This window comes from Trichogramma pretiosum, unplaced genomic scaffold (assembly GCF_000599845.2).
Source record: "Trichogramma pretiosum strain Unisexual culture from Peru unplaced genomic scaffold, Tpre_2.0 scaffold95, whole genome shotgun sequence".
NCBI classification, from domain to species: domain Eukaryota; kingdom Metazoa; phylum Arthropoda; class Insecta; order Hymenoptera; family Trichogrammatidae; genus Trichogramma; species Trichogramma pretiosum.
In genome coordinates this window covers 237040-263289 of record NW_019641618.1, presented here as the reverse complement: position 1 = coordinate 263289, position 26250 = coordinate 237040, and the positions used below count along the sequence as shown (strand labels likewise).

At 32.4% G+C, this 26250-nt stretch overlaps 5 protein-coding genes across 6 annotated transcripts; 2 read left to right on the top strand and 3 right to left on the bottom strand.

Annotated features, from left to right (window-relative positions):
- Positions 1–3456: 3456 nt before the first annotated feature.
- On the bottom strand, positions 3457–4750 carry LOC106654427. The gene is made up of 3 exons (XM_014374279.2): positions 4559–4750; positions 4330–4416; positions 3457–3685 (listed from the first exon to the last, which is right to left on the bottom strand). Exons 1-3 carry the CDS (start codon positions 4655–4657, stop codon positions 3644–3646), a joined length of 228 nt encoding a protein of 75 aa, XP_014229765.1. The 5' UTR covers positions 4658–4750; the 3' UTR covers positions 3457–3643.
- Positions 4751–5008: 258 nt separating this feature from the next.
- LOC106654422 (17-beta-hydroxysteroid dehydrogenase 13-like) lies at positions 5009–6908 on the top strand. The gene is made up of 6 exons (XM_014374272.2): positions 5009–5226; positions 5510–5693; positions 5767–6093; positions 6173–6429; positions 6504–6629; positions 6702–6908. Exons 2-6 carry the CDS (start codon positions 5550–5552, stop codon positions 6766–6768), a joined length of 921 nt encoding a protein of 306 aa, XP_014229758.1. The 5' UTR covers positions 5009–5226; positions 5510–5549; the 3' UTR covers positions 6769–6908.
- Positions 6909–6950: 42 nt separating this feature from the next.
- Positions 6951–11438, bottom strand: LOC106654393 (symplekin). The gene is made up of 4 exons (XM_014374224.2): positions 11000–11438; positions 10402–10598; positions 10102–10335; positions 6951–10022 (listed from the first exon to the last, which is right to left on the bottom strand). The coding sequence occupies exons 1-4, from the start codon at positions 11051–11053 to the stop codon at positions 7172–7174; spliced, it is 3336 nt and encodes a 1111-aa protein (XP_014229710.1). The 5' UTR covers positions 11054–11438; the 3' UTR covers positions 6951–7171.
- Positions 11439–13207: 1769 nt separating this feature from the next.
- Positions 13208–15673, top strand: LOC106654468 (ketohexokinase-like). Its single transcript, XM_014374382.2, has 5 exons — positions 13208–13948; positions 14033–14203; positions 14336–14660; positions 14752–15017; positions 15089–15673. The coding sequence occupies exons 2-5, from the start codon at positions 14061–14063 to the stop codon at positions 15462–15464; spliced, it is 1110 nt and encodes a 369-aa protein (XP_014229868.1). The 5' UTR covers positions 13208–13948; positions 14033–14060; the 3' UTR covers positions 15465–15673.
- A 117-nt stretch (positions 15674–15790) lies between these two features.
- Positions 15791–24674, bottom strand: LOC106654469 (short-chain dehydrogenase/reductase family 16C member 6). Of its 2 annotated transcripts, none has more exons than XM_014374383.2 (8): positions 24422–24674; positions 18797–18945; positions 18002–18156; positions 17746–17923; positions 17534–17663; positions 17334–17463; positions 16747–16872; positions 15791–16427 (listed from the first exon to the last, which is right to left on the bottom strand). In XM_014374383.2, exons 1-8 carry the CDS (start codon positions 24441–24443, stop codon positions 16355–16357), a joined length of 963 nt encoding a protein of 320 aa, XP_014229869.1. In that variant the 5' UTR covers positions 24444–24674; the 3' UTR covers positions 15791–16354. The 2 variants fall into 2 exon arrangements, with proteins under 2 accessions (XP_014229869.1, XP_014229870.1); XM_014374384.2 differs by lacking the exon at positions 24422–24674 and adding an exon at positions 22029–22174.
- Positions 24675–26250: the final 1576 nt, after the last annotated feature.

The window sequence follows — 26250 nt, the reverse complement described above, 5'->3', positions numbered from 1 at the left end:
TTACTCGCACTTCCCCAATAGAATATCCAATGGCATTTATACCGCAACTATTCTAATGAAGGCTCTTCCTTTTCATTCCTTTTTTGCCGTTCTTTGTTGAACCTAGGATCGGGACGAGGTAAATTTTCAATGTTTTACTAAAAATCCAGCTTGAAAATCTTTTTTATACTGTGGCTATTTGAACTTGATGTGGAATCGAGCTCTTCCGGACTAATAGATTCTACTTGCCCAGATATCGTGAATAATCGAGTGACGTGATGTGGCATTAAGTAGCGTAGAGAATTGCACTTTAATCAATGACTATTTTCGATTTCTTACTCTAAATCTATGCTTTGGCTATAATGATGCTGATTCGATGTCGAAAGTGTCCGATTAAATTTGAAAGAAAAATATTTCTCATACTATTCATTTCTTTACAGTTCTTAATGTTCAAATGCGAGTATAAGTAGTATTTGGAAAAAAAAAACATTATAATCGTTTTGGAATTTACTTTTAGATGGAACATGTGATATATAAATATGTAAATAAATGTATGATTTTAAAAAAATTAACAAAATTGTCATTTTACAATGCTTTTTCGTCTTCTCACTCGTTTTTGAAATTAAAAATTCAAATAAAACTCTTAAAAGTTATAAATGTTAACATGTAGTGTTAAACTAACACGTGTGATGTATCATGCACACACACATTCACATTCTCGCGCACGTTGTATTGAAAGTTCTTTTAGAACTTTTTCAGATCGAATCCAGCGGCGTTAGACCCATTGCCGGGGGGGCTTGAAACTTCGGCGCCGAATCCGCAAGTAAAAGCTGCGGCATGGTTTCGAGGGCTTTCGTGGCCGAGTATCGCCGAAGAAAACTTTGCAATTCCATCACCTCAATCCAGTAATCGACCAAATTATTCGGATTTCTTTCGAAAGCCTGCGAGCTACTTTGAGTACAAAATAGATATACGTATACAATAATACGTGGACCTTATCGAGTACATGCTGCATAAAACTATTTGGAAATTTCGAGCGCGATGAAAAAAAATTTTTTTTATTGTAAAAAATAAAACAAAATAGCGAGTGATCATGAGTAAAAAATGTGGACGAAATATTTTCATCAAAATGTCACGCTCTCGGTGCGCGTGGCATGCGCTTGATACGTCCGTGTAAAAGTGCGTAAGCACACAAGCGCGCAGCTCGCTTGGATTCAATAAAAAAATGCCGCCGTGCCCCACGAGTATGTATACACAGATTTTCCGTATACATACGCATTATGCGTACTTGAATAAGCGCGCCTGTAGAAACTTTTGTACGTATGCACAAAGAAAAGCTCGCGGCAGCCTACTATACATACTGGCCAAAAAGATATACGCGAGCTTGTGTGACTGCACACACGTGACGTTCCATTTGATTCTGCAACAGCTCGAAAGCGCAAATTTGGCGTAAAAGGGGTTGCTCCTGGGCGTAAGTAAGCGAAATTGATAACAATAGTATAAGGGCTAGCGTATAAAGCAAAGTCCCTATTACGCTATGTTTACATTTTGAGTTATTGCAGAATTACATACTCGACGCGTCAAAGCGAGCTTGAATCGGGATGAATGCGAAAGCGCCCGGCATACGTAATGCTATGCACGATACTCGACACAGAATCCCTATGCTGTATGAGCACAACGAGTTCTCTCTGCTCCACTCTCGTATTTTATCATATAAATCGCTGTTCGCATCATATCGCTCATTTGCGCTTCTTCTCTGCGCGTCTATAACAACAGCATCGTATTTGTATAATGACTTGCCTGTCGGCGGAATAATTACGATGGAAAATGGTATATACTGCGCATTGTAAAACGAAATGCGCGACTCGAGTGCCAGCTCGGTGCTATAAGTACATTTTCATAGCGCGACGAGCGCATTCGCGTCGATAAACATATTTCTAGTGCGGTACCACTTTACAGAGAGACTTTTTTCAAACCTTCGCGCCGCGCGTGGTCAATTTCATAATAATCTTTGAAATGCCAATTGGGAGTTTGCTTTTCAAGAGATTGAAGCGTGCGACGTTGAATTACAGGCGGAAATGAGAGGTGGAATCTGACAATGAAATTGTATATCGAAGTAGAAACACAATTTTCAAGTCGGGTTTTTTTATCGTTATGATTGCGATTTTCGATCACTTTCGAAAGACATTTGAATTTGCTAATCTCTCATCATTCTTAACAAAACTATCGTCAAATAAAAATTACAAAAATAAAGAATCAAAATGATACATGGATTACATATTGCATGGAGATATACCATCGAGTTGACAAATGCACCCCCGAATCTCACGTTGCCAATTGATTCGAATTCATTTCCCAAATTTTCCGTGATTATACTTTATTTGACTTTGTTCGCCATGAGTTGGGATATGTAATATCAAAAGGTGCACATAAATACGTCGACGCATCGCGTGATGATTCGTCGTTGCAGGCTCGTGCGCGGTTGTTCAGCAGGGGGGTGTACGCTAGCTTTCGTTTGGCTTCCCTTTATACTTATTACATTTCCCATGAATTCGCGTGAGTATATAGCATTCGTCGCTTGTATGATTTCCAATTTTATTGCCTGCGTGTATTCGTTTTAACGAATAGACTGTTTGAACATTTTGGTAAATTGATAAAATGTTCGAGGTGCAGCCAGAGATTTTAAATAATATATTTGGTCATCGCGTTGGTTGGCTTAAAATCGATTTTTTTTTTGTAAATCTAGCGATTCGTTCACAACAAATTTCTTGTCTATTCAAATTATCAGTGAAAACGTGGATTATAATCATCGTTCATGAGTACTTGGTATTGCGATAAAAGCAGCAGTGAATTTTCGATACCCTTAATCATATTGCAAATGCAATTAAAGTTATTGGTTGCCCGGCCGAAAATGCGCGAAAGCATGATGATCAGACTTTTCGATCAACATGCCTTGCCCATTATTTCCATGTGCTTACGATATGCATCGCTTGTACCACCCGCCTGTACACAGGGGCATAGAGTCAAACTCGTTAAAACGCGAAACCGCAGCTGATTCATCCAAGATAATTAGCGATCGATATGACGTTACCCTTTACAGATAGAAAATGTATTTTTTATTATATATGCAGGATGTACGAATACATCGAAGAGAAATATTAACAAAGGCATGTACTCGCTGACTTAGCGCTCTTTTTTCTTTCTTTGGATTTTTTTTCTTTTCATTTCTTTCACCCTTTGAAATTAGGTATGCGAGTGTACACGAGGGGTCTAGGGTTTCCTCGTATACATACGAAACGCTCGACCGTATTATACGGATCATCATGCGCGTCTAGTTCGGGCATTACGAAGATGGTATTACACACGTGCTGGGCTTGACCGACGTCGAGCTGCAGTATACACTAACGGTACTAATCTTCCTATGCAGCAAAAAAAAAATAAAGGGTGAGGGATTGCATTAATTACCAACGGCAAAGCTCGCGTTTGTCTTGCTTTTCAACGCAACGATCTTTATTTTGCGTTTTTCATTACAACTTGTAACTATTTTTAAATCAAAATTAACTAGAAATATTCAACAGAGGCATTTGTTTATTTTAATTTATGTGACATTAATTATACAATATTGAAGTTTTAAAACTGCTCGCATGTTAGTAACTTAATTCATTTATTGCTTCTTGGGAGTTTCATCAGGGATGTTTTCCAAACCCTGTAAAAAAATGATTAACATTAGTTAATACTATTTAAACAAGTTGTAATATAGATATTTGTTTATATTCGGATTCTTTGAATTTTTTGATAAAAAATATTTTTACAAGAAACTGATATGCAGTTTATATAGGAGGCAAAACACTTTTCATCCCAATCAAAGTACAATTTCATTGTATGTATTAGTTTCATTGATTATTTGAATAATATTTGTACTTGATAAAAGAAAAAGAAGGTTGACCAAACTTTAAACTACTTTCACTATGTAAAAAATCTACTCCTTTATTGCAATTGAATTTGAATGAATTTTTAAAATTTAACAAATAATACCAGCATTCAATTTGAATTTAAATAACTGCTACAAATTATTTACAATTTCTTTAAAATCAACTAATTTAAATTTTTGTGTTTTGAAGATAATAATGAAAACTGATACAAAAATTCATATTTTGACATATCGTAAACTGGGCATACTATTTCAAGAGCATTTACAATATTTGTGTCATTTTAATCTGCACAGCATTGTAATAAAAAAGAATTAAGATCTAATACTTCAGACATTGTAAATAAAACATGAAAATCATTCTATATTGTCAACCTAAATAATAATAATAATAATAATAATAATAATAAGTAAATCATTACCGCAAGGCGCCATGGTACTCCAGAAACTCTTGTGTCTCTCGTCCACATAACACGCTGGAAAACATCGTCAATTTCTCTCCGGTACGGCTAAGAAATGAAAAACGAATTATAAACAATTATGAAATAAGCAGCGCATGAGTTTAATTATTTTCGTAATTATTTCTGGGTAAATGTCAACAGAACACCTAACCTCTGAATATTACGTAAAATGTACTTTTTGGGTACTCACCACGCCCATCAAAAGCTTTGTGACCAACACACTGTTTACTTGATATGTGGTCATCAACACTCCGATAATCAACAACGGTGGAAGGGTCTCGTACCACATGTTTTTTGTTGAAAAACTGCTTTAGAAAATTCTGAAAGGCAGAGAATCACTCTCTTTGACGTTTTACGAGCGAGGATTTGCGCAAGCTCGGCTTAGCAGACAGCACATAACACAATAATATATATAGTTGATTTTTAGCGCCACATTTTGAATCATTGTTAAAGCAAAGTCATTACATTCGTAGATTTTGTATATCAATCATTTTAAACGAAAACAATGTGTTCATTATTAGTCATCAAATAAAAGTAATATTTGTTTTATAAATAAAACGCTGACATGTGTCATTATCACTGTTATTATTTATTCCTACGCTACGATACACATAACCCTAGTTTTGATCGGACGTTGACTTGATGCGACGACACAACGTATTTAATATGCAAAGTTGGATTTTTCCATTAATCAATCATAATGTTGTTACTTTTCTAATCTAAAAGAAATAAAAGTAACAAAAATTAATTAATTGTTCGAGAATTTTCTTCTTCTTTTTCCATTTAGTTCATAAACAAATCGAAAGTTACGATAAAGTGCAAGACGTCACACATGATTTTAAATAGATCAATGACAAGGTACTAGCTTTTAGATTTTATTATTAATAGTTTGTCAATATTAATGATTGTCTTGAATAATTTCATAAAAAACAATTTATGAATCGTGATTTCGTAAAAAAACATTTCAAGAATCATCATTCACAATTTTTCTTTGATTTGTTTCATGTGCTTTAAAACCACTTGTTGAACTTGACAATTTTTGTTCTTTAAATTTTTGAACATGACAGAATGCACGTCAGAATAGTAAATAAAATATACATTAAAGTATATTTCAATTTTTTAAATAATAATATTTTTTTAGTTTTTTATAGATTGAGAGAAAGCAAATAATACTTGAAAGGATGCTTCTACGATTATACTCTTTGATTGTTTTATCCTTGGATGTGTTAACATTGCTCATAGGAATATGGTTTTCCATGCTTTTAGCAATTTATAGGACTTTTAGACCACCAGGATTAAAAAGTGTTCATGGTGAAGTAGCATTGGTAATTATGACAGTTAGCAATAAAATAGGTATCACTATTTGCAAAATAAATTGCACATAATTTTTGTGTTCAGGTTGTTGGAGCTGGAAGAGGTGTAGGTAGAGAAATAGCAATTCAATTAGCTCAATTAGGAGTAAGTGTAGCTTGCGTAGATGTAAATAATGAAAATTGTCAAGCTACTGTCAATAAAGCTTTACAGCTTTCTTGCATAGCAAGAGCTTACATTTGCGATGTAACAAAAGAAAAGCAAATTTCAAATACTATAGAAGCTATAAGGAGAGAATTAGGAGAAGTAACAATGTTATTCCACTGTTGCGGTGTTCCTAGTCCTCGAACTTTGTCTGAAAGTCCTCCAAATATCAGAAGTTTATTGGATACTGCTATATTAAGTCATTTTTTAGTGAGTTGATATTTTTAATATAAAATTTTTCCAATCAAATTAAATTAAAAAGTACTTAAAATGAAATTCAATATTCAAGCTTTTAGATGCAGCTCTTCCTGGAATGCACAAAGTTAGCAAAGGTCATATTGTTGTTTTATCATCAGTTGCTGGATTGTCTGGTGTAACCAACAGACAAACCGTTATTCCTTTATCAACAGCACAATTTGCTGTGCAAGGTTTTGCAGAATCATTACAAGCTAACTTGAGACATTCAAGAAGTAATATTAATATATCATTAATTCATGTTTATCCTTTCATGATTGGTACTGAATCTATTAAAGATATTCGATTTAGGTAAATTGTACACTAAATTATACCAATGAAATTATAAATCTATGATTGCATGCTAATTTTTAATATAATTCAAGGATTCCTAGTTATTTTGGTACTATACATGCTTCTGAAGCTGCTAGAAGAATTTTAGATGGTGTTCGTAGAAATTATTCAGAATTTAGTGTCCCAGGTTATTTATTATACTTGGGTCATATATTAAGGTAAATTTTTTTGTAACATTTTATAATGTGGTATAATTTCTTATTCTTAATTATTATTCCTTTTTGTTTTAGAATATTACCAAAAAAAGCTTCATTTATGTTAAGAGATTTATTGGATACTGGCGTAGATTTTGCATGACATTTTTTATTGAATCAATTTGATTTTTGTCTTATTATGATTTATAGTAAAGTAGTTATTTGTTACGGTTATATTAAGTACATTTAAATAATTTAAAAAATTTATTCATATTTTTATCATACATAATTTACATTATTGTAATATATTACAATACAGATTAAAAAAAATATCATAGGATCGCTTTTGAAAAATGTAATACTTATAATTAATAAATTATAGAATATTTACAAATCTGTGTATATTCTTTACACTGGAGTACATAAATTGATAAATGAATAGACTCGTCTTACATTAAATTGATAACATTGCCATCAATAATAAAGATTCCAAAATAAGTATTTTATAATAATTATAAAATTATATTCTTGTATTATAACAAATACAATACAATAGAAAAAAACAGTTAATCTAAACCAGGTGGTGCTGGTTCTAAATTATCTGTATCTGCTGTTTCAACTCGTTCATTGGGAAAATCACCTGGTGGAGCAATATCAAATTCGTCATGCATTGTAATTTGTGGTTTTCCTTTGATAACATCCATAATCGATTGTGGGATATGTGCCCTTTGATTTTCAGCAATAGAATCCACATGTGCAATAAGTGGAGCTTTCAAATTAGGAGACATATTTAATGCCTCAGATAACTGAGGGGGAGGTAATTGTAGTATAACTGAAAAACTTTGTGGTTGAGTTCTTTCGCAGCATTTCACAAATCCTTCCCATACTTTTGGGAATTTCCAAACTTGTTTAAGTATCAATCGTTGCAAAATATTCATAACAAATCCACTTAGACGTGGATACAATGTTAGACTTTGTATGACAGTCCGCATAAGTAAAGTAGGCAATGGATTCATATCCATGAGCTGTTGCATTACTACTGCTACAATTTCTTGCGTGAATATTTGTTTTTCAGCAAAACAAAGTGACGTAGCTTTTATAATAGTTTTAAGTTCAGCTTTGCTTGGATCAATGGTGTGCAAAGCAATCAGCAGTTCAGCTGGTGTAACAGGGGATGTATGAGGTACTCCACTATCATTGTTATGAGTTCCCAGTAATCTGTTGAATACTTCCTTAACTACAATTGGATTCAGTTTTATAAGTTTCGGTAGAGCTGAAATCACTTCTTTTTTTGTTAAACCATTAAGAACTGGAATGAGAAATCTAACATCTGAGACTCTCGTTTGATATAATTCACGAACTCTTGCGACCAACTCGGCACTTGGAGTGGCCTTCTCCGTGAGTATATGGATAATTCTCGTAATGAGAGTCTCTGCTCCTTTTGGACAGGTTTCCACGAGTTCGAGCAATTGAGGACTGGCCATCCCTAAATTTTTTACTGGTCCTTCGACCAATCTTAATACAACTCTTTTAACTTCGGCAGTCATAGATGAATAGACACGAGAAAGTTCATGAATAAGACTTTGATGTTCGCTCAAAAGAGCTAAATAGAGACCTAAACATGCCCTAGTCGTAGATTCGGACCAAGTTTCTTCTAGATTTGGTCTTCCTCGATCGGATCCAAAAACTATTTCAGGTGGATTAGGGTTGCTCAAGAACCCGAGGTAAAGCACGGCATATTCCCCGATCATTTTAGCCAATTCTGGATACGCGTTCAATTCAACAACTAATTTGATGGCATTTTCTCGAATTGTAGAATTTTCATGTCCTGTATGACAAAGTAAAACATTTAAAAAAACAAGCTGCTTTGTTGGTCTTCTAATAACTAATTCTTTTAGTAAGTGTAATGGTGCTAAGCCCCTTGTTTCGTCTGATGAAATTGTTTTTAATGCTTCCACTGCATCTTCAGTTATCAATGGAGCTTCTAGATAAACCCTGGACAAGAGAGAATCGCGATCTTTTCCATAAACGTTTTGGATTGAAGTAACTAATGTTATAAGCAGGTAATTGTAAGCTTGGTGAGGTGCTTCTGGTGTCATAGAACAAAGAATTGTACGCCGTTGAAAACCTTGAAGTAAAGCATACTCTTCATAAAGCCAACTAAAAGCTAGTTCTATTCTAGATCTTATATCTTCAGTTATATGATTTATGATTGCCTCTTTTACATATGGATTGAAAGTTGCAGCAAGTGTTGTAAGAATTTTTATCCTCACATTGGCAACACCTCCTAGAATCACACTTTTTTCAGTAGCTAAAATTCTATTGACAGCCATTAATAACATTTTATCTCTGGCTTCTTTTGCCATTGGCTTTGTTACTTCCGAGAGTTTTAGTGATTTCAATCTACTTCTAGCCTTGGCTAAAGATTTTTCATGAGTTTCTAGGGCCATTTTGGCTTGCTGTTCTTTTTCTCTATCCTTAGCCAGTTTACGTTGACTTTTAACTTCAGCTACACTAATAGATGGATTCTTAATCAAATCTTCCATCAACTCCGTCTTATCTTCTTTTGAATCACTTTTCATTTTTCTTGACCTAGCTTGTTTTATCTGAGATGCAAGCAATTTAGCTACAACTTGACGCTGTTTAGTAATATCTGTTGTTGCAGTTGGTTGATATTCATTGTGAAAGATTTTTGTCATTGTATCTGGTACCCAAGCCATGCTGTCCATAACCAAATCTGTAGCAATTTCAACACTCAACCTTTCTGCAATAAAATTTTCACTTAATTCAACTAATTGAGGCATTTTTGATTCATCTATCATAGCTTCATCTGTTTCCATGGATAAAATTTGAGGTTCTATTCTGGCTTTTTTAGCAGCAGCTAAACTTTCTTGTTTTTCTTGTTGTCGTTTTTTGACTTTTCTTATCTCTTCTTTCTGCGGATAATTTTTATTTATTTCACTATCTTTACATCCAAGAGAAGTTAACTGCTTTGCAATTGTCTGTGCATATTCTATGCTGGCTGGGTGCTTCAAAAGTCCAAGTAATGTTATTTTTAATTGCTTTTGAACACTCGTTACTTGAGAGTCAGATAATGTTGGAGGTAAGTTACTTTGTAATTTTTGAATAGCTTGCACAATATTGGGCATGAATTGTGGGCGATTTTTGGCAATTAAAGCCAATGACCCCATGCAAGTTATGAGATTTACACTACTGACATGTAAAGATCCAAAAAATTTGAGCATAAGGTCCATCACATGATTAGCTTCTTCTTCTAATTTTCTTCTACGAGTAATTTTCAAAGTTAAAGGCACTTCTTCTAATGAAAAATCATCTGGTTTTTTTGGTGCATCAGGATCTGCATAAGTTTGAAGAAGTACAACACCCTCAAGAAATTTCAAAGCTTGTGTTCGAATACTAATTGTAAACATAAAAAATATTTTGATAAATAGTTCAAAATAAGCAATCAATACAGTAATTATAGAAAAATATTTACCCATCATTATCACTATCTATCATATTAATTACTTGAATTTTCAAATTACTGATTAACATCCAAGCATTTTCCATTTCAGTTGTAACAACAGACTCCGAAGCAATCCATTTAAGCGTAGCTCTGAGGATTTTGCTACCAGCTCTTAAAGCACGCTTTGAAACGATAGGTGCTTCATCACTAATCAGCCTCAACAGCACATTTAAAATTTTAGGAATAACTTCAGGTTGCTTCTCTCTGAGGAAAGATGATATAATTAGTATATGATTAATTTACTTCAAAATGATATATATTGATACATACGCAGCCTCTTCTATAAGTCCTGCTATAGATTGTCTCACTTTTGCATTTCGGTCAAGTGCAAATTGTAAGACTTCTTCAAGATAGTTGTCCAGTAGAAGTGGTTCTTGATTTATAATTATTTCTTGTACTTTTGATAAATTTTCTACTTTGATAGCTTCATCGTTGCTGATTGAAGCTTCATTTAGCCATTCCACAACCTTTAAAAAAATGTTCATGTTAATGGGTACAAATAAATATATTAATAATAAAAATTACTTTGATTCTAATGATTATTGATAAATTATCATATTGTTAAAAATAAACTTTTCTTAATAATTTATGTTATTTATGCTAGTAATTTTTTCTATTTTTTTACGAGTTACATGTAATTTCAATTTCATTTTTCTGAGACTAGATAGAAGTCAATTGACATAATAAAATTATGAATTTTCATGAATAGATAATAAAAATAAGAATAAAAAAATAAGTAGAAAGAAACAGAAAGAGAATAAAATATTTTTCAACGAATAATTCCTAACCTATTTAATTTCAACTTAAATCAGCGTTAATTTTAAGACTTGTAAGTTTTATATAAAAAATTATTTGCTGTTTTACTTACTGTGTCTGAATAACTCCTTTCTGGCTCGGCACGTCGATGAATACGGGGATCCATTTTAATGCAAAATTAAATGTCACAGAAGACGTTTTACTTCACTTATTCTATTGATTGGTTAAAGATTTTGTATCTTATTGCAAAATGTAGAATATTAATCACAATAAATAAAATCACAATCAAATACTAATCATAATAAAAAAACACGAGTGATAATCATGCGTCAGTCAATACTTCGGAACATAGCCTTTTTTGTAAACTATATTGTTTATCCTTTTTGATGGCTAGTAACTAGTGCATAAATTGACTCAGACTGTTCGTAACTTCTTTCTTTACGGGTACCGGCAGTGGGGAGTCTCCCCTGTGCCATACGGGTTACGCGCCTACAGCTGCACTGTAATTCAATCAACTTACGCACACGGCACAGTGTCCCAGTGGTCGGTAAGATGAATTCGGTAATGGAAAGAAAACGAAAATACAGCGAAGTAGGGGCCGCCCGTGTGTATGAGATACACAGCAACAATAACAATAATATCACACCGGCAGGTATACGCATTGCCCTTGATACACTGTTTTCACGTTTTCTGCTCGATAACCGAATTAAACTTTTCTCGCAATTCGCAAGTGCAACAATGTTATTCACAATGCTGTCCTCTTCGGTACATTCATTAGGGTCAATTAATTTATTTGGCGTAAAACTTTGAATTCAAAGATAAGAGTTTATTTGATACCATGCTTGCAATTTGTAAGTAAAATTGAAAAATCTTTTCTTTTTCGATAGTTTATTGTTGAAAATCGAGGAGATAATTATTATTGTAATCGTGAAAATTTCATTAATATTTTGTTTATAAAAATTATAATTTCTAAAATTTAGCTTAATTAAATCATAGACCAAGTTTCTATAAATAAACAATTTTATTGCATTCGATCTTTCTGATCACAAAAATACATCCATTTTTGACTTTTTAATCAAGCATATAATATTTGTAAGTTTGATTTGATTTGTAGTATTTAAAAAAACTTTAATTAATTTATTCATGCCAATATTGATGAACATTATGAAAATTTTTTTTAATTTACCTGAATTTATTTCAACAACGTTGTTAATTTTATGGTAATAATTTAATTTTACTAAATTTAAATTTGGTGATTTAAGTTTTAGTTTATAATCCATTAGTGTCGTGAAGTATAGTTTTTTATATTCTTGATTTTTCTTTTATCCAAAGCTTTGTTTGATATAAAATCAGTTAAATGTATTTCCTTACCTTTTTAAGCGTTTAAACGATCTTTGATCGGTAATTTTTCAAATATCATTCTTAGTCAATCTTCATTATTTCAATTGAAGTAACTTTCTCTGCATTAGGATGTTTTTTTTTCTTATACCCCACACAACTTGAAAATATATTTGAATTCATGTTTACGATAGAGTTATTGCAAGTGAAACTAATTTAATGATAATCTTATAACATATAAAATAGTATACTTAACATTTTGTTGATCAGTAATTTTACAATTATAAACAAAATTTATGTTTTGAGCGATAAGCTCGCTCTGACGGTTGTTAAATCGGAGAACACCAAATTTGGAAATTAGTGATACTTAGGCCATCTGTAAATAATAGTCGAGAAAGAGAAATTATTGAGTTGTTACGACAGCTAAAATTGTTAAATAAATCAAATCAAAATATCCATTAGAATAATTTTTCTCTTTTGAAAATAAAAGTTGTACTAATTTTAATCTTGATCTGTTATTTTCATATTTTAATTATGCTCGGGTTCAGAAAATTCATGATTCAACAGAATGCGAGAATAATTTATTTTAACATTATATTTTAGTTCGAGGTGTCGCAAAAAAATGATTTTTGAACTCGTGCAAGACTTGCGTCTCGATTTCATGACTTTTTAGAAAGAGTTTTATAATTACAAAAAGTTAAAATACTCCTTATTCTCATCACTTCTGTTCTTATTCTAACGCTCAGTAAATACTTGGAAAAATCGATAGAATTGAACTAGTAACTTATTTATTTTTTTATAATAAGAACACCATCTAGATTAATTAAAAATTATTTTGCTTTTTATCTTTACGAAAGATTAAATGATTTTTTGAATTAATTTATTCCTTTTCCAAATAATATGAAGATAACACTGTCTCTCATACATGAAAATTAGAACCAGCTCTATAAGCAAAATAGTGATACCGTAGTAAATAAATATTTCATCGTTTAGAGATTTTTTTTGCATAACGGAAATCTAGTTTAAAACAATGGATTATTCATTTGAATAAATGAAATATTTATTCGAATTCACAACTTGTGTAGATTCAAACAAAAATTCATTCAGTTGAAACGAACTAGTTATCAATTCGTACTACACTAGAGAAATTTTTTTACGGTGACAAGAAAAACGGTATTTCGTGTAACATTAAAATAGAAAATTCATTTTTCATAAAAAATTAACATGTTACTCCATGTACAGTTATTTTAATACGGTCAACTTAAGTTACCACATTTTTCTTTCTGGCGGCCATTTCCGAGATTTCAGACTTGGGTAGTTTTGCCGTATAACTGTAAATACATGGCAATGATTCGACTAGTATTAGCTGTCTTCTGTTTCTGTCAGAGGCACGTTTCACAACATCAAAAGAGCGCATGTATCACATCAACAGATCAGTGCGATCATCATCGCTGCATAGTGCTGGCCAATTAATGTGTATCTTGTTAGTAGTGCATAATCAATGAACAAAATAAAGCAGCATTGAAATTATCAAGAGTGAAAAGGCATTTCACAATTTTCAATTCGTATGACGTGCTTATTTAAACGAAGCGATAAAAGTATCATAAGAGGATAGCTCCGCTGTTTTGCGTTCAATTTTTTTAATTTTTTTAAATATCGTCTTCAAGAATAATCTTGCCAACGGTTCCAACCCGATGAGGGACTTTATCTTTTACTTCTCAAAGTAAGTATAAGTGAGCGCGTAAATACTTTCATTATCATTTTTTTTTCGAGTATTTTCATTATTTGCACTTTTTCACTCATACAGGGTGCAGTATAAGAAATAGTGAATAAGAATGATTTCTGGATTTTATGAGAGGATCGTTGGAACTTCACCTCCACCAGAACCTAATGAACCAAAGATATTGTGCGTCGGTTTGAGTTGTTTAGATATTGTTCAAATCTGTAAAAATTATCCAAAAGAAGATACTGACCAAAGGTTTGTTTAACATTTCACTTTTAAGGTTAATTGTGTTGTTTATATTAAAGTATGATTTCCATCAAAATATTTGTATCGTGAATATTTATTCCATATTCTTTGTCAAAAGAATTCTTAAAAAAATTCTTTCAGATGCATCGATTTGCGATATCAACGGGGTGGAAATGCATCCAATAATTGCACTGTTTTATCAAAGCTCGGCCAACCATGTGAATTTTTAGGAGTTCTTAGCAATGAACAATTTTCTCAATTTCTTCAAGATGACATGCGATCTCACAAGATTGATTTTTCCCATTGCCCAATCATTGAAGATATTGGGTGTCCAAAGTCTGTAGTACTTTTGAGTCTAAGTACTGGTTCACGCACAATCATTCATCACAATCAAAGCAATGTAGAAATCAAATTGCAAGATTTTGAAAAATTAAATTTAGAGGATTACAGTTGGATACATTTTGAAGTATGTCAAAATTATTTTTTTTTATTTTGAGAAAATTATCTTTTTATTCATATTTAAACTATTTTCTTTATTTTATATTTAATATTTATAGGGAAGAAACATATCAGAAGTAATTTTAATGATGCAGCACATAGAAGCGTACAATAAATCTTTGACACAAAAAGAAACTGAAGATTCTAAAGAATCTACCCAACAACCAATTACCATTAGCGTAGAAATAGAAAAAATGAAAGTGGAACTTCTAGATTTATTACCTTATGCAGACATAGCATTTGTATCTAAAGATTTTGCCAAGAGTCGAGGATACACTAATATGAGTGAAACATTAAAATGTGTAAGCAAAGATGCAAAAACAGGGTTAGTTCATTTCTAAACTACTAGATTTGAAGAAAGCATGAAATAAATTAGTATTTTTTTAATATTTTCAGCGTTACTATATTTAGCGCTTGGGCGGATAGAGGAGCAATGGCACGGGCACCTGATGGAACTATTATACAATCACCTGCATATCCTCCCCATAAAATTGTAGATACTCTTGGTGCTGGTGATACATTTAATTCTGCTATTTTATATTATCTTAATAGAGCTAAGCTAAATTCTAAAAGGAACAGTGAAGATACTCAATTGCATGTAAATGATATTCAACAAAACTATAATATCGAAAGTACTGAAAAAAGTCAAACCCATTTTATCAATAGACAAGTCCTTCAAGAGGCAATTTCTTTTGCTTGTAAACTGGCTGGAGCTAAAATTGGAATGCAAGGTTTTGATGGTTTGAATAGAATTTATAAAAACTTCTTGTAATGTAGTTGTTTTAAAATGAAATATTTTAGAAATTTGTTGTTTATTGTATAGTAAATCTACGAAAGTAATAGGTAAACTATGAAAATTTGATTGTAAAATGAGCTTTAAGTTAAGTTATTTAATTTTATTGCTTTTTAAATTTGTTCTCCTAAAATATTTTAACTCGCAGTCAATACTCAAAGTTTTTATATATTTCTATGTAGTTTTAAGAAAAATTTGACTCAATTGAAGATGAAAGTAAATAGAATTCGAGCTATAAAAATAATGAATGTTTATTTTAAATAAGTGAACAAAAAATTGTATTATAGTCATTAACTCCAAAAAGAGGCTTGATCAATTGTGATTTTATTGATACTTAAAAATTATTATAATTTCTTATCATACCAATGCAACTTAAAAAAATTGTGAAAATATAAGACATGACATGACTCTCGAGAAATGTTAACGTAAATATATTATTTTTGTAATAAATCTAAAATTACTTATTGTTGATCATTACAGACTAGCTTTTCCATATCAAAACATTGATAGAAATTACTAACATACCTCAATGGTCGTATCACTTGAAAATTTTCAGAAATCAAAAATAAAATAAAATGTTTATTATGAATAACGTTAAAAAAAGTATACAAACAAACGCTACGTTATATGATATAAATAACATACACGAAGTCAATAAAACAACCGAGAAATACTTAGATCACATAAATTGTAACAATTCCATGAATTTAATGTTATTTAATGGTTGCTTTTCAGTCTTTCAAAGTACTCAAAGCTGTTAATTATCAATTTTAATATTATAGCTTTGCTGTTTGTGTAGCGTCGTTGATTGAAATTACCATTTTTTACATATTATATATTAACTTTGATTGCGCTCAGCAGCTCAGATTCTAACTATTGTCCGCTGCAACCCCGCTGTCTAGAAAATCTTTGACTGCTCGAGGTGCTTTTTCAGGAAAACATCTATTAAAAATAATCTTCAGTTATTTACATATTTAAAAATTATAACTCGTCGTCGATCAATAATGAATGTTGAAACTTAGTTGTTCTTTAATTTATAATTTACTTGGAAAAAGGTTTTTTATGCAATAGTATGACGAAATAGTACTTTACGATACTAGTGGCATAAGTAACACTTTTCGGCCCAGCTATTAGGACGCCGTGCCAAAAAGTGTTACTTATGGCCCTTGTATCGAAAACTACTATTTTAACTTAAGTGAAAGCAAAGCAAAAATTAAAAAAAAATTTTTTGCAGTGCAAATAATGCAAAATCAATGCAAACCTTAAAAAGTAGTTGACTGACAGCCAGTGGCTTGGAATCGATAGTTCCGGTGTGTTTCTGCGTTGTGCTCGTACTATTTGTGCGGCTGCCTCTTTCGGTGAAACGACAGACATTAGGCTCGGGAATCTATGAATGAAATAAAGTATATGATATAGATATATTCTATAAGCTCCAATCAATGTTAAAATAATTAATTATTTGATATTTGGTAATATTTTCATTTTAAACATGTTTGTGTCTCTAGCTCATTTTACGATACTGATTAGTATACTTAAAGATTAAATATGATAATTATTTGTCTGTACCGGCAATCAAAGAAACAATAGCAGATTAAATATACAGAATGAAGACATTAGGAAGAAAGACATGTGATTGCACACCTTGTGTCTAACGTTGTAGTTTATATTACTATATTGTTCCAAATATGAAGATTATTATTTATTGTTGAATCATGTGATATTCTATTAATTGAATGTTATATTATGTTGGAAAAGATATATTAGATGATATTATGTTAAAAAATCTTAATAAATTAATATATTTTTTTGAAAAATAAGTTGATTATAAATATTATTGGTAAAACTTACTTTATCTTTGGCTTCTTGCAAAGTCCGGTGTCTACCATGTAAGGGTAAATAATAGTGAACTGTATGTTCGAATTGGTACCACCGCACGATGTGGCTACCCTCAATTCCTCGCTCAATGCCTCCATCATACCTAGAAGAAAATTAATATCATCAAATGAAATAATTTATCGATTTTCAAAACTCAATGCCCCTGTAATCACCTCGAACAGCAAATTTGGTCGCGCAGTAGGGTACTAAATTGGTCACACCAATGATTCCGGCCATGGATGATAGGGCTACGATATGGCCATGATTTTTGGCCAACATGTCGGGCAGAAATGCTTGCAACATCTGAAAGAAGTCAAATTAATCATTCAATTTCGCTTTATTTTCTAAAGCTAAAGATAATAACGCAATTGGCGCTGCATCTTACCCAAAAGTGCGCCATCACATTGATGTCGAACATCTTTTTGATCTCCTCCGGCGTGTGGTCGAGGAAAGGATGACAGGGCATGATGCCGGCATTGTTCACAAGAATCGTTACGCTGCCGACTTCCTTTTTCACCTCGTCGGCGACGCGCATCACATCCTCTCTCTGCGACACGTCGCATCTGACACGGGTGACAAATATTGAATAACGATCGCGAAGAATAAATTATTTCTATTTTCTCGCTGTAGAAAAAACTCACTTGTATCCATGAGCAGCGGCACCTCCGAGCTTTTTAATCTCGTTGACCGTTTCGGCATTGCTGGTCTCATTGATATCCCAGCAAATCACGGTGGCGCCCAAGGAAGCGTATTTTAAGGCCAACTCCTTTCCAATACCATGACCCGCGCCGGTTACCTGTCCATAACGCGCACAGCAGCGGAGTGTTAACAAATTATCAACGCGCGTAATTTTCGTAATGACGCCTTATAATCATATACACAACATTCGTTCGTGCAGCGTAATATAGAATTGCAGACCTCAATTTTTTGTCTCCCAACTCGTAAGTGACCCGATCTGTCATTCAAAACTCGCGGTGTCTCGGGCGAATGTGTATACTGCACACACATACGCACGAAGGTTGCGCAATACTTTTTGTCCTGCTTTTTCAAATGCGAGTAAAATCGATATTAATGACTCGAGAGTTCTGAGCGCGCGGCAAACTCATCGACGCTCGTAACGCAACATTTTTTAATGTTATAGACGGTGTGTGTGTATAGATGAACGACGCGTTATCCGATACACGAAGAAGACACGGAGCTATAAGTAAATTCGTTCCGAGACTTCTTTTTTCTCCAACCGATGCGCACGTGTATCAAGCGATGTACTCCCCGCATTATCGCGGCACATCCACAGCAAGTGTGCATGCAATATCGGTAAAGTCGATAAATCGAGCTTTTATATATTATTTCTCATTCTCTCTACTCGTATAGGCAATACGAAGTATTTCATATTCACGCGTCGAATGTAAGTATATGCATAATGTATATTAGCTCACCAGTACGATTTCTCCGGCCACGCTCTTCTCGTCTACGGGAAAGAAGAATCGATAGAAGCCCTCGACGACGTAGAAGAACACCTTGAGCAGGAGCACGAACACGTCGGCGATCACGAGAACTCCGTCGTATGCCCTCACCATGATTAAACCTACCGAACGACAAGCACACGTCTTTGTACATTTTCCATTCTGTCCCTGGTACGAGTAAAATGTAATGTTTCTCCCTCTCTTTTCGTTGACTTTTATTATTCAACGTTTGTCAATGATCATACGTTGGACCGAGTTTGTTTTTTTTGTACGCTATCGTGGATGAAAAAAAAGCCTAGCAAGGATAACATAAATTGTACTGAATCGAGACGACGCTAAAGCTGGAAAATTATACAACTTAGAGATGAGGTTGCAAAAACAAACGTAAAACGTGAATATTTTTCTGGACACATCGAGATTGACTTGTCGTTTTCAACGGTTATAATGAATTGAAAATTTACTTTTGTGAATTATGAAAATGATGATATCTCGGAGCTACATGCCTTATAGCTGCTGACATTTTTAAACTTGAATTAACTTGTCTTGTTTCTATTCGTGTCACCGTTTTTTGGATTATTATTTATTCTTAAGAAAACTTGTTCTTATTTCGAATTCTTACCAATGTAAGTACGTTCGTTTGATCCAGTTCCTAGTTCAATTTTCGCTAAACAAGGTTTTGCGTAACTTTCTCGCTATACTCAAATTAGTTGTACTGTTTGTATCGTTATTCACCATTAGCATTGGTATTACATTCCATTTGTTAATAAATAAAACTAATTTGAATTTTCATTCTCAAATTTCTCATGACGAGTGAAATAACTTTTTTTTACTTATCAGCTATTATATTGACTTAAAAATGATTAACAACAAAATGGAAAAAAATGTGTACGAATGTAATAAAAATAACTGATAAAACAAGTAAAATCATGATTGACAAAAAATATAATTATTCATTGCATGGCCGATTGCTTTGAATCATTACTTGTTTGATGTTAAATAAAAATTCAATTGAATGAAGCATTGAAATAATCTACCGTTCGAAGTTCTTTTTTAAAATAAAAGATCCAATTATGACGACTATTTTCATAAAAACAGAAAAACCTTCAAAGCTCATTGAACATAGATTCAAATATTAATGAACATCTTTCATTCAAAAACGATATACTTCGCCAACCATCGTTTTAAAATAATTTTTTGAGCATTAAAGTTAAAATTGTGTAGCAGTTATCTCAAGTCCAAGTTTATCGTGGTCAATGATTCTGTGAATTTTTTTTTAGAGATTTAAGATGGTTGCATTCAAGATTATTAAAAAAGCGTATTCACTGAAACAGCTAGTTATGTATACCGATGTAATATATATGTATATAGTTTACACAGTGACTATTATCGAAAGCTAACCGAGAGCAAATACGTCCTTATCTGCGCGTTTTTTCTGCTCGCACGCTTCGACAAGTAACCTCAGTTATTTCCATAGGTGATTAGTGTTCGCATAATTTAAAAATGAGTGAGAATAAGTTACATGAAATCAGTGATGAATCGTCGAAAATTTTTTATATTTCTTTTAATCTAATTGCGAATGATCAGTTTATTTAGATTTGCAACCAACGTATTCAAAGCCAGTGAAGTTATAATTGTCCCTCAATTGCTTTAAAAAATCCATTAAATTAAGTATCTTTGCAAATATAAATATATGATTAAACGCTTGCAATTGCGTTTTTATTTCAATTATCCATCAGAAGTTGGTAGAAAGGTTTCGTGACACATTTCAGATAAAAGCGAGAACACGCGATAACAATAGCTTAGATCAGGATTAAAATTTTGATGATCGATTGCTGCTGGTGATAATAATGTAAAACAATAAAATTGTTAGTCAAGAATTGTTATTATTAAAATTTATATTATTACAATTCATTTTACTCTATATCAGTTTAAGTGAAATGGTGGCTTAACTCGGAAAAAATAATTTACAATTAATGCACTTGGATTACTTGGTGCTCGAATTCCCTTGCAGCTTCTTTCATTAATACTTTCAAAAATAGTTTATTTTCTCAATCATGATTATTAACTTCTACGTTATTAGAAAATCATAAAATTGGATATAAATTTGAAATTTTATTAAATAATCTAGAGATGAAGCTATTTTGCATGTGTAATTCATATTAGGTAGGTTGAATTAAACTTATTTTTCACAATAAATCGTGTGTTTTTCTATGTAGATGTTTTCTCCTTTTTTCATAATATATGCAGAAAAATTGTAAATTATCGTTCATAAAACTTAAATAAAACGAAATGACTTTTTCTTTGAACAGATTATTTGCCAGTATTATGACTTCAATGAAACTTATTCTCACATACTCAATGTAGCTCAACAATGAAAATAAGTGTGAAAAATAAAGTTTGAAATTTGCTAAACACAATCGGGCATAACGACTACCGCAAACATATGCACGCTCAATCGTATATACTTTCGATTGTATACTGCGGAACTGAATTGGAACCTATTAACAAACTATATTTGTAGCATGCGACACAACACGAGCCTCATAATAAAATTTTTTTCTTTTGCAGTACATTGAACTCGAGTATTAGTACTTAATAGCATGTGAAAATTTAACAAAAACATCATGAACATTTGAAATAATTAATACATTAATTGTATTGTTACGAGGGTTTTAATTTGTTATTGCCACCGAGTAAGATTAGAGGTTTCTTTGAATCAGTACAAATTATCGTTCAAAAATGATAACTAAATAGTAAATAATAATAACTCATGCAAGAGTGGACTGAAAGTAGATTTTGTATGGAAAACATTAATTTTTATCCAAATTTTGAAACTCTATGGTTGCAACAAATTCGACGCTTTCTCTGCAATAAAAATTGTTAATTGGAAGCCTTAAATGATTTCAGCGACGTTTTTACCAAGAACTGTACTTGATGTTGCAGTAACAACATTACAGTAACAGAGTTAATTTGAATCATTATAGCAGAAAAGATGAGTCAATTTAGACTAAAAGATGCTTGTAATTGAAACTTACAACAATAGACAAATTAGCACTACTCGTTTATAACGAAAAATAAAAACTAATTGAGTATCTTTCGCATATAATCAATACTCACTTTATATAGGTATAATTTGCAAAATGTATGTGAATGACCGATGATTATGAGTTATATTATTAAAGTTAAATTATTCCGATCGACTTACCGATTCAAAATCGTTGGTTTAATCTAACAATGAATTAGAAAACTGTCACAGTAGAAATGAGAATTTTTTCAGAATAAAACAAGTTCATAAAACAAATATATGTGCGAAAACGTATAAGTGTATATATTTTAACGTGTGGCTCAATTGACTGCCGAGTTGCGACTGATGCACGCCACAGTGTGGTCGGGTAATATATAATACCGACTAAGCACACGTACATACACTTACATATAATACCGGCAACGTGCACTTGGCGGTTTAAAGAAAAAAAACGCCATTCAAATCTTTGTTAATAGAGTCACAGACCTGTGCCTTTATCAACGATCTTGACTGTGTGCTTGTGATTAACTCGTGCCTAATTAATTACTGCTTCCAATTATTGGTAATCGAACAATTAAAAATTATCAGGAAATTTTCTCTCGACAGTGTTGTGAGATACACAATTTTACTGCTAAACTATAATTAGCAAATCATTTTCAGCAAAAATCTTAAAGTCTCTTTACTTTTTATTTCGAAATTACTTTTGAAATTACATAAACGTGATATTTAAAAACTACTGAACCTATTTTTACGAAGTTTTCTACATCATCTTTTACATTTAAAATATCCTTTATTTTAACATCAAAACCTCATTAGAAGTGACTTTTTCATAAAAACCCGACATTTTCTTTGAAAATAATCATAAAAATGTGAAATAAAATTTTTTTAAACGTCTTTGTATTGAAAATTCTAATGAATTTACTTAAGGCTCCTCTATACAGAGGGAGAAATACCGACATACCGATATTATTTTGTACCCATTTTTTTTATTCTCTAGACAACCGTTGAAATTGAAACTTCGTGGGAGTGATTATGAAACTTATTAAAATGTGCCTCTGGGGCCAGTTTTCAATAAAATGTTTAATAAAATCATTTTATGCAATAGTATGACGAAAAATGTCTTTTTTCGCACATTTTTTAGTGCGCAAAAGGCGTTTTTGGACACTTGTGTGCGGTAAAATGCCTCATTTTGGACACGGGTGTGCGGTAAAACGCCTCATTTAAATGAACGTATTTTTCGCCTACTATTGCATAAAATTTAGTATGCAACACGTGCCCAGCTTTTTGTGCACAGTGTGCGGAAAAAACACCCACTCGTGCCGGCATGGCCGGCACTCGTGTCTTTTTCCGCACACTCGTGCCCAAAAACGCCTTTTGGGCACTTGTTACATAAATAACTATTAACTAATTTTTTGAGAATACGTTACTTTTGAGATTATAAAAGGGGGATAATAGAAAATCAAGTTTGTTTGAAAGTACCGGTCATTTAATTGAAAAACTGGCTCCAGAGGCACATTTTTATAAGTTTCATAATCACTCTCACGAAATTTCAAGTTCGATGGTTGCCCAGAGAATAAAAAAAATGGGTACAAAATAATTACGTACTTGTTATCGACTGAGTGTGTATAGAGGGCCCTTAAACCACAACGTGAAAAAGTTGGAAGAAAGCATGAGCTTGACCTTCTTCCTTTGTTGTTTTGAGCCGAAAAATATTAAACTATATTGATTTTAAAATTTTTATTGGAAATTGAAATATAATTTTTAAAAAAAGTAGTAAATGATCACACTTAAATTTCAATATGATCGTCAACATGGTTAAATCGAATGCACTCATCAAACGTTGACCAACGAAAGTATAAAAGTTTGTTACAAATTTCTAAAAAGTTATTTTTTGTCTTTTGCACAATATCATGCATAAACTTTCGATCAATTAATTGTAAAAAATAGTTTATACGTGTGTAAATTATTTACGATTGTTGATATTCGAATCGAATATTCTTGCTTTTTTAAGATATAATTTATTTTGACACAATATTGCTATTTCAAAGAAACGCATTGCGACGATTTGCATTATCATCTCTTTCAGCGATTAAAGTATCGCTCATAAAGTTTAGATTATTTTTATTCATAAATTTCTACGTGCAGTTTCGTCAGAAAATTAATTATTATTCGTCATTCGATAAAAGTAAAAACTGCAATGGAAACGATGATTGTCCAATAGATAAAGTGAATTGTCACGATCGAAGGATTATATTGAGGGAAATTTATTGTAGAAATAGATTTTAACTGATTGAATAAAAATTTACTATTTAACGAAATCAAGTGAAAAAACGACGACTGAGACGTTGACGATTTTTTCCGATGATTGGATTTGTAAACGAACTCTCTCACTTTAAAATATAACGAGGTTTTATGGAAGGTCGAGAGAAGCGTTTTCAAGGCGAAAGTCGCGAGTGCGCGAAAACCTGAAAGTCTTGGCTGTATATTCACTTCTGTACTGCGTCCATACGCATCCAAAGTAAACACAACTCTAGGCACGGACTGCTCGCAAGAGATCTTATACGAAAACTCACTCATGTTATTGTTGATTCGCATTATCGGCCGTGGTCGCTGTTGATGCTGCACGAGCTACGACATCGATGTCGAAGGTCTCAAAATTACGGAAATTCAGCCTGCAGCTTCGGTTCAAATTGTTTCGAGTTTCGCTGTGAAATTTTTTTCCCTCGCTTGTCGCTCGAGCACTGAACTTGGATAAAATCCTCGAACGCGCGCCGGTGGCACGAGACACACGCGAACTGCAACAGATCAGACTTGCAGCCTCTCGTGCAGAACGTTTGCACGAGTGTGAGTATGTTCCCGCGAGGCCTCTCTTGCGCAATCACTTTCATTTGCGTTGGATAGACGCACATACACGCGTTAAATTCGCAACTTATTTTGCGTACATAAATGCGCCTCGTGACTTTGACAAGTTTAATAATGCATTTCAGACAAATAGAAATAATCGATGGGTATTCTTAACTTGATGGTGTTTCGTTGCAATAATGATTAAAGGAAAAAACATCTTGTTCGCAAAGACAATCATTATTCAAAAAGTTAATTACCAAATCAACGCCTTTTACCGAACCTACGTAATTTATTATTAACAGGCTTTCCTAAGTCAGGGATGAAAAATGAAGATCGTATTATTTTATTTTTTATTATAAATTATTATATTTAATTTAAAAAATAATAAAATACCATATCGAAGTATCACATGTAATAGTTGATGAATATGGCCTTACGGAAAAATTTAAATTGTTTATGCCTACTCATATACTGCTTTAAGAAAATAGAGTAATATTAAAAAAAGTTCGATTATTTATTAATAAATAACAGAGCCAATAGTAGTACTTGACATTATCTCATCATTTGTGATATCAAAACCGAAGCTATCATAAAAAAATATAATTTTGAAAAAAATTAACAAGCTTTCGAATGATATAATAACGTGAGAGCGTTGGTGAATATTGAAAAAAAACCTAATTTTTTTCAATTTTAACGAGAGGCATGTATGAGTACTTTACAATGCATCAGTATTTATGTGACTGTAAGGCATAACGCATCGATCAACTGGAGAAAGACTTTGCAGCGCTTCAGTCAATGGCAAAGAATAATAGACGTCTTACCGCTCTGTGGTACTGCAGATGTTTCATGGTATATAGTTTACAGCTAGGTACACTTTGTCAATGATGTAACTATACAAGTTTAAGAAGATACCGATCACGGAGCAAAGAAAACAACTACTTTTCTGGTAAATATTTATTCTTCAGAGTTAATTTCAAAATCGACTCATTCAGCCGAGAATAGTTTTAACATTGTTTTATCTTAATCTGACCTATTATGGTTATGCATCAATTAAACGAATATTTGGTAATTGTATTGATTGCTCGATCAATCTTGACTAGTTCAATCGTAATCGATCGTTGTTGGAGAGCTTCAAAGGCTTTTTAATCATATATTATAGTCTCGAGAAAGTACTAGTGGTTGCAAGGTAAAAAGTACATAAATGCAATATGAAAAAAGATGTAATGATTTTCTTGCAAGGGAATGGGCCCCAATACTTCTCGCCTCGTCGACGCTTTTACGATGTAATGTGACGCAATTCCTTAAGTATTGTTTTAAGAATCCTATTAAGTTCGTTAACTCCGTTTGGCAAGAAAACAATGATTGATGTACTTGAGGATCACGACTTTAATTTAAACAAATATATTCAAGGTTCTCTTGGTTATTTTTCCTCGTTGTGTTTTTTATATTTATTTGCATGAATGCATTAGTCCTGATCAGAGATTCATACTAGTGGCAACGCCAGTTTTAAGGGTTTGATATTTATCGAACAACTAAAGAGATTCTATATTATAAATAA